Source organism: Dryas octopetala, chromosome 6, assembly GCF_963921425.1.
Source record: "Dryas octopetala chromosome 6, drDryOcto1.1, whole genome shotgun sequence".
In the NCBI taxonomy this organism is placed as follows: Eukaryota; Viridiplantae; Streptophyta; class Magnoliopsida; order Rosales; family Rosaceae; genus Dryas; species Dryas octopetala.
Window position 1 is genome coordinate 13,583,452 of NC_141371.1, and position 12,232 is coordinate 13,595,683.

At 37.7% G+C, this 12,232-nt stretch overlaps 2 protein-coding genes across 2 annotated transcripts; one reads left to right on the top strand and one right to left on the bottom strand.

Moving 5' to 3' along the window:
• Window positions 1–4,729: 4,729 nt before the first annotated feature.
• AKRP (ankyrin repeat protein) lies at window positions 4,730–7,737 on the bottom strand. The gene is made up of 7 exons (XM_086247764.1): window positions 6,975–7,737; window positions 6,562–6,638; window positions 6,160–6,258; window positions 5,963–6,061; window positions 5,773–5,871; window positions 5,582–5,680; window positions 4,730–5,324 (listed from the first exon to the last, which is right to left on the bottom strand). Exons 1-7 carry the CDS (start codon window positions 7,681–7,683, stop codon window positions 5,226–5,228), a joined length of 1,281 nt encoding a protein of 426 aa, XP_086103890.1. The 5' UTR covers window positions 7,684–7,737; the 3' UTR covers window positions 4,730–5,225.
• Window positions 7,738–8,025: 288 nt separating this feature from the next.
• LOC147282588 (protein STRICTOSIDINE SYNTHASE-LIKE 10-like) lies at window positions 8,026–11,713 on the top strand. Its single transcript, XM_086247514.1, has 3 exons — window positions 8,026–8,492; window positions 10,318–10,581; window positions 11,057–11,713. The coding sequence occupies exons 1-3, from the start codon at window positions 8,203–8,205 to the stop codon at window positions 11,622–11,624; spliced, it is 1,122 nt and encodes a 373-aa protein (XP_086103640.1). The 5' UTR covers window positions 8,026–8,202; the 3' UTR covers window positions 11,625–11,713.
• Window positions 11,714–12,232: the final 519 nt, after the last annotated feature.

A 12,232-nucleotide genomic window follows, 5' to 3' on the forward strand; every position in this document is an offset into this window, starting at 1 on the left:
ACATAACTAATCTTATAATCCAAACCATCAATTATTTAGGTCACACTTTAAAGATCATCATTGTAAAAAATCAACTAAATCGGAAATTATTTAGTCATCTAATTGAAATCAAATAAATAGACGATTAGTATTTTTAATATAAGTATATAGATAATTGTTGTTATAATTAAATGACTAAATGACTTTCGATTTTGAAGATTTTTTACAATGATGATCTTTAAAGTAGGGCCTAAAAAATATACGGTTCAGATTTTGAGATTACATAGTACGATGGGCCCAATAAGGTAGTTAGCTTTGTATTAACTTACTAACCAGTTAGTTTTCGAACATTCTTATATATATATATATATATATATAGCTTATGTTGAGGTATATCTTATTGGAGCCCACACGAGTCGTTTTGTGTCAATCTGAACAGTTAATTTTTTACATCTTCATTGATAGATCATTCTTGCAAAAAATTAGCCAAATCGGAAATCATTTGTCTATCTAACTTTGATCAAACAAATGGACGAACAAAATATTTTCAATGAAACCGTCTATTTGTTTGATCAAAGTTAGATACGCAAATGATTTTTCGATTTGGCTAATTTTTTGCAAGAATGATCTATGAATAAAGGCATACAAAATAGACGGTTCAGATTGTTGAAAAACAACATGGAGTGGGCCCATCCACCTCATCCCACATTTAACACTAAATGTAGAATCTCACACCTAGGGCTGAGTTTTTTTCCCGACTTCCCGAAAATTCCCAACTGCCGTCCAATTTTGGGTACTGATGGTTTGGTGTTTTTTTTTTTCAGCATAAGAACTCCGACCAATCGGTGCCCGCAATAAGCGGAGATGGAGCCGGTGTTGAAATAACCAGACCGTCGGTGTTCCGATATCGACCGATACCTCTCCTCCTTCTCTTCTTCGATCTGGCCTTTGTCTTTTTTCTTTTCTTTTTTTGTTGGGCCTTTGTCTTTTGTTTTTTTGGGGCTTTTTCTTGTGTTTTTTTTATTCTAACTCAAGCCCAAAGTCACCATCTCAATTCGATCAATTAGTCAATCACCAATTCACCATCTCATTTCAATACCAGTTCCCACCCTCTCAGCTCTCTCTCTATGCGATCCCACTAACTCACCTCTCTCTCCCTCTGCGATCCCAACCACCACATGGGAAAATATTGAAACAAATGGGTTGTAGCTTATCTGTCTTGGGAAAATTCTTAAAATTTGGTATTGAACTAGATGCTGCAACCTTCAACACTCTAATCAAGGGCTTTCTTTTTTAGGATAGAGTTGTTGAGGCAGCAGGGCTGTACAGAAATTTAGTGGAGGGAGGTTGTAAGCCCAATGTGGTTACATATAATACATTAATAAACGCTTTTTGTAAAATGGGTAACAATGGCGCGGCTATTCAATTGCTTAGGAAGATGGAAGAAGAAGGTTGTAAACCAAACGTAGTTTCCTATAGCACGATCATTGACAGTCTTTGTAAAGACACGCTAGTTGCTGATGCATTGAAACTCTTCTCAGAAATGATTAGTAGGGGTATTCCCCCCAGACGTAATTATCTATAATTCTTTGATTGATGGAGTTTGCAAATTAGGCGAGTGGGAAGAAGCTACGAGATTGTTGAAGGAAATGGTGAGTAAAAAAATCTTTCCAGATGTACGCACCTTCAGTGTCTTAGTAGATACACTTTGTAAGGAGGGGAAAGCTGTGGAAGCAGAAAGTGTGGTGCAAATGATGATTCAAAGAGATATTGAACCTGATACGGTTATGTACGTACAATTCGCTTATGGATGGTTACTGCTTGCAAGGAGAATTGAAGGAAGCAAAAAGAGTTTTTTATCTAATGCGTAGCGAAGTGTCATTGTTGATGCTCATAGTTATAACATATTGATAAACGGATATTGCAAGCATAAAAACATCGAAGCAGCCTTGATGCTTTTTGAAGAAATGTCTTGTAAGGGAGTGGTTCCAAATACCATTTCTTATTGATGGTTTTTGCATAGTGGGGAGATTGCAAGATGCTCAAAACTTGCTCTCTAAGATGCAAGCTTGTGGCCAACTTCCAAATGTTCAAACTTATGCTGTTTACTGGATGGCCTTTGTAAAAACTAAAAACCAACAACTTTCTATGGCGATAGAATTGTTTAGAGAGATGGAAGGCAAGAAGTTGGATATGGATATTGTGATTTACAGTATTCTAATTGAAGGTTTGTGCATAGCCGGAAAAATTGAATCTGCAAGGGACTTTTTTTGCAGTTTATCATCAAAAGGGATTCAACCAAATGTGAGGACATATACTATAATGATCAATGGACTTTGTACTGGAGGCTCAATGAACGAAGCAGAAAAGTTGCTTACAGGAATGGAAGAGAAAGGTTGTCCTCCAGATGGTTGGACCTATAACATAATTATCCGAGGGTTTTTCAGTAAGAATGAGACATTAAGGGCAGTGGGACTTATTCAAGAAATGGTGGAGAGGGGTTTATCTGCAGATGCATCAACGACGTGGATCAACCTATGCATCAAATGAAATCGATGGCTCGCTTTTGTTTGCAGATCCTTTTTTGTCTAGAGAGGAATTCCTTTATTAAGGGTTACAGTACATGTTGAACTAGTATAATAGTTACTCGATCTGAAGTTCTATATGAGTAACATAAATAAAACTCTCATTTTATTTTTATTTATGGAGTTGTATACCATTTAGTAGCTTTCACTGCAGGACTAAAGTCTTGTAATAAAGCTCTCATTTTGGGTTGGTTGGTGCAAAAAGTTGGGAGCGTAACAAAAAGTTGGTTGGGTAGTTTCTGTTGTATTCAGTTTGTGCTTCTAGTTTTTGTTTTTTTTCAATCTCTGTTTTCGGATTTTTAATTTTTGTTTACAATAAAATTACGTGGCTTTCCATTCATTTTTGCTGTCTCTCTTCATGTATCTGACTTTCTTGTTATTATTGAGTTGTAATGTTTGCTATAGTAGATGAATGAAAGCTGTCATTATAATCTTTTATATTGTCTTATATACTGCTGCTGCTACTCTTATTTGAGACCTCTGTATACCATAAAAATGAAATAACCTGATCTCGATCGCCCATAGTTCAATCTTTGTTAAAATCATTTTAACTTATTGTGATTTTGCTATGAGTATGAGCATTGGCTTATAAGCTCAGCTAGTCAGCTGGGTGCAAAATCCTGTCAAGAAAAGGATAAGAACTGACTAAAGTCGACTACAATTAAATCATTTATACAAATGTGCAAGTGTGAAATCATTGTATACAAATGTGGCATCTTGGTGTTCTCTTATAACTGTGATGTTATAACAGTTTCCATGACACGCATCAATGATTGGCCATATTCATCAATGATATAATTAGCCATCAGTGATATTCAAAAGCTATATATTCATTCATTGCTGTGAATAAAAATTTTTTACTGCAATTAAACATGCATTTCTTCACATAATGCAGGCTAGGCAGCTGCGTGATGTAAAAGGAATACTTCATTCTATTTTAGCCAATCCTAAAGAGATAGGCACTTCCTCTTAATTTGTAATACATAGATATCTTTTGTTTCAAAATGTGCTTCCATGTTTACCCATATATCAATTATAAGAAATATGATGTATGCATATGTGTTTGTGTGTGAATGATATTAATTAGCATTTGAGCTCATTATGATAGAAACTTCCCTACAATAAGGATAAGGATGACTTGATATCTCAATTTAATAACATAACATGATGACACCGACCTTTTTATGTTTCATCAACATTTTCTCTCTCTCTCTCTCCCACAATCTTACCTACTAATCTCCACTCACACACAAGTCTAGAGCCTTCTCATTTGAACAGAAACACATGGACAACAACAGAGTGCAGCATCACAGTCAAGGTTTCACTTTTCTGCATAGAATAATGACATAATTATCACCAACAATGTTCGTATGACTAATCATCTCGGCATAACGACAAGTCACACAAGGCCCAACACCATGCTGTTTGGGCCTAGACCCAAAAGACTAAGCCCTTCCTGGGCTCCTAGCCCATGATCCACTAGGCTCCGGCCTCATGGGCTCCGGCCCCCTGGGCCCCGGCCTCTTAGGCTCCGGCCTCCCAAGCTCAAGCCTCCCGGGCCCCCGGCCCGTGTCAACTAACTCGGATCCTCGAGACCGGTGCCACGTGGCGCTCCTACAGTGCAAGTCACCACAAAGGACACGTGTCGTCACCGGATTGGTTGACACTCTTCCAAAGGTACTATAAAAAAGGTACCTTCTTGTCACAAAAGGACAACTGAAATCATTATTATACTATTCACTCACTCTGCTCTCAGATCTCTCTGAACACTGACTTGAGCGTCGGAGGAGCTTTGGCCGGCACCACACCGGTGCCCTTCCCGCTCACTCTTGTGTATCTGTGCAGGGTGCTCCGAATACCATTCTATCTCATTACTCATCAGTCGGACCCAGCTACCCGTTCCTGCCCCGCTTCGACGTGTCATCCGCTCAGTGGTGGGTCAACGGGCCTACGTGGTTCGACTCGACGTTGACTGCTCTACCATTTTTGGGCATCAACAAACAAGTTAAGCTTAAAAAACATCTTGATAAACATCGCTTCTTGGTATGGACAGGCATTCAATGGAAGTAGCCATTGAATATACAGGCATTCAATAGACAGCTTAAAATAAATAAACATAAGTTTAGATGACGCAGCTTAAAATAAATAAACATAAGTTGAGACGACAGCTTTAAATGAATAAACAGGCATTCAATGGCAAGGCATTTACAAATAAGTAATGTTTAAATGTGTTATTCTTGAGACGACACAGCATAAGTTGTGCTCGAACGTCATTTCAATGGTGTCCAGCACGTGTTGAGCCAACATGTTTTACACCTATTTTGGAGGTCTAACATTGACGTGACCAGCTCAAATAAACAATGATAATTTATCAATGTAATTATAACAATAAGTGCATTCTCCAATTCAATTGAAATAATTTCATAATTACAGACTATTACAAGTAACAAAGTCAAAGACTCTGAGAGTAAGATCTTCTCTGTGTGATATTCTGGTTGGCACCAGACTTGTTGCTGCATCCACTAGTAAGTTGGACTGTTGGATGATCGCTGAAACTTTCAAGTAAAAGTCATGGAAGATCAAACCATAGCTTGTCACCAATCCATTTCTGGGCAAATGAAACATTAATGAGGTGAGTTTTGTCGATAGAACATTAAACCATTAACGTGGCTTGGGAACCAGCTTCAACAGCTTAATTAGCTCATAAGTCCTTGTGTCTCGACCCGAATAGAGGCAGAGTTCAAGAGGGGTTAAACCATCCTGAAGCAATCAAGACTTGCAATCAATTATCAAAGCATAAGCAGATCTTACTGTGCACATAAAGGCAATAAGAAACTTATAATGGAAAGTCAATAACTTGCTTAGACTCAAACTGCAAGGCATAATAACAACAGCTGTAATGGAGGGCAGCGCCAGAAGCAATGGCTTCATAATTTTTAAGCATTCAAGCATGTGCAGAGTGCATAACAAGAATCTTATGCATACAGCACAAACTAATGGAATCAGTAAAAAGTCACCTTATTTTTCAATGTCTTATCTGCACCTTTAATCAATAAAAGCCTCACTACATCTGTTCTTTGGCCTTGAACAGCTAGATGTAATGGTGTCCACCCATCCTATAAGGTTCAAATAAAAACTTTTTCAATTAATTATTCCTTGAAATTGCATAAGAAAGTGTAAGCAAACATGGGGAACTATAAAACCATACATTGTCCTGAAGGTTTATATCAACATTATATAACAGGAGAATCTTAATTGCTTGACTGGAAGCTGTTCGGACAGCATAGTGCATCAAGGTAGCGCCATCCTGTTTTCAACATAGGAATTCAGTTAGAACAATAAGGGTCATACTAGTACCAAACTGTATTGATAGATATGCCAGGTAAATTTCTACTCACTTTATCACGAACAAATGGATTCGCTGATTCTCTCAAAAGATAGTTCATAATGGCTTGGTTTTTACCAATAATTGCTTTGTGCAGAGCACTCCAACCATACTGGGAAACAGCGAAGCAAAGCTCAAAACAGGAATGAAAAAGGAAAGAACAATCTTCTGCATTTAACCTTCCAAGGAAAGAGGTGTCCATTTATATACCTTATCCAGAGTATTGATATCAGCATCGTGTTTCAATAAAGCATCCATAAGGTAAAATTCTCCTGATGCAGCAAGAGTGTGAAGGGGTAGCCATTTGCTCTGAAATAGTTTACCAATAGTTTAGAATGGACTTAAAAGCTTAAAGTTCATCAAATTAGAACTATAAAATTGTGATTATGCGCAATATCAATAACTATTTATTTATTACCACAATAAGAAGAGTGTAAGCATCCTCAGCTACCAGTCAAATTTACTCAAACTTTGTCACTCAAGGAATGATTTTACAAAGAGAAAGATAACAATCTATGGACGAATACAAAAGCTATCATGTATTAATGCACGCACTAGGAACAAACACAAATACTATCACGTATTAATGGACCAAACAGATGCAACACTTACAGAGGTAGCAGCAGCTACATCAGGTTTTCGCTTATTCAGCAGAGCCTTTTCTTCCTTCGAAAACAACTTACGGGGTCCTATTCATCAAAGCAACAAACAATGTCTCAAAGACAATATCTTATTGAACAAAACCCAAGAGACCAATTCAAGCTCAACCAAGGAAGTGCTATCCATGTCTAAAAATTGGATAAGATGAGAGCTCAGTAATGCTTATGTGCAAAAAGAATCATATTTATCACATTATGCTAGACGACTAGACCTATACCAAAATTTATTACTTTTCAATTAAACTCAACGCTCACATTTTCAATTTAAAAGCTAAAACGAAAAATGCACAGAACCCAGATAGACATACTAGAAAATCTCAGTTCCAATACATAAGTAAATAACAAATTAAAGAGATAACCCATTACCTTCAGATTTCTTTGCACCAGGCTCATAATTCCCACTATTAAAGAATTCATTAACATCCTCCAGACCCTTCCCATAAACTGCCCACCTGGGATTCTTAGGCGCCACTCGCAAAGGCCCATTACCTTCAGACTCATTCAACTCTTTAGCTTCCTCAACCTGAGCAAAACTCGAAGCGTCATCCAAAAAAAGCGGCTTCAGCTGGTTCAATTTGGCCTCTCTATACGCCAAGTACTCCTCCAAATTCAATTTCCTTATAGGCTCCAACCCCTTCTTCTTCTTTTCGACCGTCGTCCCAAACTGTATTTCCTGAGCAATCTTGCGCCTCTCTTTCTTCGTTATGTTAATCTCTGCCTGCACCTCCCTCCATTGGTCTGGAACCAAATTCTCAGTCTCAATTTCATTGCCACCTTTTCTGGGTTTGGTTTGTTTTTCTCTAGAACTATCAACTTCGGTGTCGTTTTGAAGATAAGGGTCGTCGAATACACCATCTTCGAATACAACGCAGTCACCGATTACTGGGTCTTCTTCAACATGGTCGTGGGTGGAGAACGAGGAGTGAAAAGAGGTTGAGAGGGTGTGTATTTTTCTTGGGAACTTCAAGGTTGTGGGTGGTGAGAGCTTGTGAGGTGAGGTGGTGAGAGAGAGGGGAGAGGTGGGGAGGAGAGAGAAAACCTTGGAGGATTGGGGGTTTAGTGCTGAGAATGACATGATGTTGCATCAGTTGCTGAGCCTCAGCCTCAGTATCATATCAAACCTTTTTGTTTTTTTTGGCCACTTTCGGTATCATATCAAACCTATAACACTAGAAAGGCAGGCAACAATGCAACAAGCAAATCAATTGAAAATTCCAAAAAATATCAGCAATTAATAATTTTCCAAATAAAAAAAAAAAAACTAATTTAATGTTTTAACCGTGATGAATAGACACCAGATTCCATAAATGACAAATGGGAAATGTACTGAGGAAAGAGATTAAGAGAGGCATGACTTTTACAGTTTACTTAACTGTTTGGGACATAAATTGTCATTAACCATAATAAAGTGGTTGGAAAGAAAATTGGGTGAGAAAATTGAAGCAAGCAAGCACTAGTAAGAGCTCGTTATTCACACCTACACCAACCTCCTTATTACAAATATTCAAAGTTTTGAATACTACTAGGAAGAGGCGTAGCAAAAGCTCAGCCCTTTCTTACAGTAATCTCCGCAGACACAGAAAAAAAAAAAGCCATGAATTCAAAGTTAAGGTTGATTGCAGCAACAGTGGCAGTGGTGTCCGTAGTGGTGGCTCTGAACCCATCATCCACCTTCAACCTCTTTGCAGTTCCTCCCATCCCTGAGTCCCACGACCTCCTCCACACCGCACAAATAATCGAAGTCACCGGAGCCGTCGGACCGGAGAGTCTTGCCTTCGATCCCATCGGAGATGGGCCCTACACTGGGGTCGCCGACGGCCGGATTCTCAAGTGGGACCAAAACGACCGTCGTTGGACTGATTTCGCTGTCACCACTTCTCAAAGGTAACCTTACTTTTATAGTTTACTTGTTCAAGCATTAAGTCAAAGTGTGTGTGGACCGTGTGGTGTTTGTGCTTGCAAGCATGACTTTTACATTTGGCTTATACTTTGTGTGTGACGATGAGTTCAATAGGCATTAGGCAATTTAAAGCTTGAGGCTTTGAGCAAATGCATTTCTAATATGGTGGTGGATATATGATTGATGATTCTAGAAAATATTTATTTGGGTTCATACATTTTGACCAAATTTTCAAAATGCACAATTTGATCTTTTAACAATAAGTCATGTGACCACACATGGATTGCAAAGAGTTGTTGGAATAAGATTTTACCCGTTTCAAGTTTCATCACTTCATGTGTAGTCCACCTATCTTGCACTGGAATTGCAACCATTGAATGTGATGGATGAAATACTCCTGAATTTCAATGATGGGTATAATCCAGTTAGGCTCTATTCAGTTCTTGTGAACCCTGTGGCCAGAAGCACACTTGTGGATTTCACCAGTGTAATTAACATAGAGGAGAACAAATTATAGAAAAACTCACTTTATGTTTCTTGCTGAATTTTTTTTCTTTTTCTTCTGATGATTTTGATGCATACGAATTTTCTCTGCCTTAAAAGAATTTCGGTCACATTCCAATCAGTCACCTCTAAATTACATAACTTTAATTAAAGTAGAGTTCAAGCTCACCATATATCCAAGGTCTACCTGAATGGACAGTGTGGGATTAAACTGGAAGAAGACTGGACCCTTATTGGGCTAAAGGTCCTTGGTCAGTAAAAAGGTTGTAATACCACTATAACTTTTCAAGATTCTTTTCAAAGAAATGAGTGGAATTAACCAAGAGCAAACACAAACACATCTGTAATAACCTTATTAGGAAATGACATACATTTTGACTGCGGTTGTGTTGGATTTGGTTTGATAAAATTAGGATGTTCTCTCCCAGACAAATCTTTCTAGGAATTTGATTAGCTGCAGAAAGCTGAGAAGCAAGGGAGACCTTCAGTGAACACATAAACCATCTGAACCAACGGATATGGATGAACCCTGTACTTACAATCATACACTCATTTTCAAAGAATGAGATAAATAGTTTTTCTCCAAGAAAAGAGCTTTAATCCCATGTAATTATTTTCCAACTTGTTCTAGAAACTGGGAATTGACATCCTTTGTTGTAATTGCATGAAGCATGTCATTCTGTAGAGAGAACTCAACCTCACAAGTCTTTGACAGTTTCTACAGTATGGCTTTTTTCAGAAGCAGTATTCCAGGGAACCCAGTCTAAACGATTTAACCCAGGATGTCATGAGTATGCCAAAATTGGTGCATGACCACATACTATTTCAATAGAAAGCCTTCTCCTAGAAAAAAATTTCAACTTGTGGAGCATTACCATAGAAAATGATTGTGCATAGTACCATGTAGCACTTAATACCCTGTTTAGAGTTACACCATACACGATCACGGAGATTTTAACATGAAAAAGAGTAAAAAGATATTTTGTATATTTTACTCTGTGATGCATAACGATGGATAACATTGCTATAACAGTTGTACAATTATGCTATGCCAAAAGGTTTGCCATAAAAATATTCTCTGTTTATTTCATGCTAAACTTCTGTCAATCTATTTATGGAAAGGAGTTAAAAGTGGTGATTTGGAACTCAGCTGAAATTGAGAGATATTTGGCATTATCCATTGTGATTACACTCCAAACTGTGATAAATAAAATTCAATCTTAAATAAATTACTGATAGTATCTTTTTCATAGCAATACTTTTTACTTTGTTAAGTTTTAATTAATTGAAAACACTCTTTTCAAGGAAGGAGTGTGTTCGCCCTTTTGCACCAGAACTGGAGCATGTCTGTGGGAGACCTTTAGGACTAAGGTTCGACAAGAAAACTGGAGATCTTTATATTGCTGATGCATATTTTGGCCTTCAAGTAGTAGGTCCTGCCGGAGGTTTGGCGTCTCAAGTGGTCAAAGAAGTTGAAGGTCAGCCACTTCGCTTTACCAATGATATTGACATTGACGAGCATAAGGATGTTATTTACTTCACAGATTCAAGCACAAACTTCCACAGAAGGTAATTTAAGCACAAAGATTTGCTTTATCTTCTTTGGTATAAAGGTTGCATCTGAAAGTGATTTGAAGGAAAATTTTCACTTTGAGCAGCTAGTTCAGTTGTTGTCAGGGAACAATGTGATGGTGGAAGTCCAATGGTAAGAAATGCCAAAAGTATGTAGCCTTTTACGGTTTAAACCAAAAAAATTTTTCATGTAAATGGTGCATTCCAGAGCAATTTCTCGGGCAACTTTGGCATTTCACTTTTGATTTCAAACTTGAGATGATCTATATTCTGTCATCACTTCAATGGTCAAACATTTTGCTGCACATGTATAAAATTTTAAAAGGCTTTTGGAATAATATAGATGTGTTGTGTCTATAGAATGCATCAGTAGGAACATCAAAGAAAAAGTTTTTCCCTCAATAGTGATACGTAGGAATTTTTGGCTAAAATAACATTCAAGTTCAGAATTTTATGCTTCTTTGGTTTGCAGGCAGTTCATGTTATCACTCTTGAGTGGAGACAAGACTGGCAGATTGCTAAAATACGATAAATCAAGCAAAGAAGTCACTGTTATACTACGAGGTCTTGCTTTTGCCAATGGTGTTGCATTGAGCAAAGACCAATCTTTTGTGCTTGTAGCTGAAACCACCACTTGCAGGATCTTGAGGCTTTGGCTTCATGGTCCAAATGCTGGAAATATTGATGTCTTTGCAGAGCTTCCGGGATTTCCAGACAATGTTAGAAGGAACTCAAAAGGGGAGTTCTGGGTTGCTCTACATGCAAAGAGGGGATTTTTAACGAAGTGGTTTGTCTCGAACACATGGGTTGGAAAGTCAGTATTAAAGCTTCCCCTTGGTTTTAAGAGGTTGCATTCACTACTAGTAGGAGGGAAGGCCCATGCAACTGCTATAAAGTTAAGCGAGAAAGGTGAAATTTTGGAAGTTTTGGAAGATTGTGGGGGAAAGAGCATGAGGTTCATTAGTGAAGTGGAAGAGAAAGATGGCAAGCTGTGGATTGGGTCAGTTTTAATGCCTTTCCTAGGCATTTATACATTGTAGGAACTAGGAAGCAGGTACTTAATGTAATTGTGATGGTACATGATTTTTGATTTGTGAATTTATGCCTGGATTTCTTTTCAGCCTGAGCTTTTCGCTATATATGGAATCTGAACTTGTTCAAATTGTCCAATTTAATTATGAAATTTGGTGGACATTTTACAAATATATTTGAACTTAGTAGAAATGGCCCAACTTTTTTCCAAAAATTGAAACACAGAAAAACTAAGAATCTGTCTGGTAACGTTTTACAAAATCATTTATGCAAAACATTTTTGTAAAACGGAAATGAGAAAATGAATTCGTATTTTCAAGATTACAATGGTATGATCAATGTTTCTGTCCGCTCTTCCTCCTAAACCGAAAGGTTCCTAGAAAAAGAAAGAGAAGTGACCAAGTTAGTCTCAAAATTTTTGCATTTTTTAGGGAAAGGGACTATTGCAATTACCTAGGTGAAGACTTTCAGTTCAGTAGGCTAGAATTGGGCTAGCCATCAATTTACCTCCACCTTCACCCAGAATATGGATTCATTTTTGCTCACTACCACCTTTTTGTGGCGAGGAAAAATGGATTCCCCAAAATATAGCTTACAAAAATTAATGACATTGAAG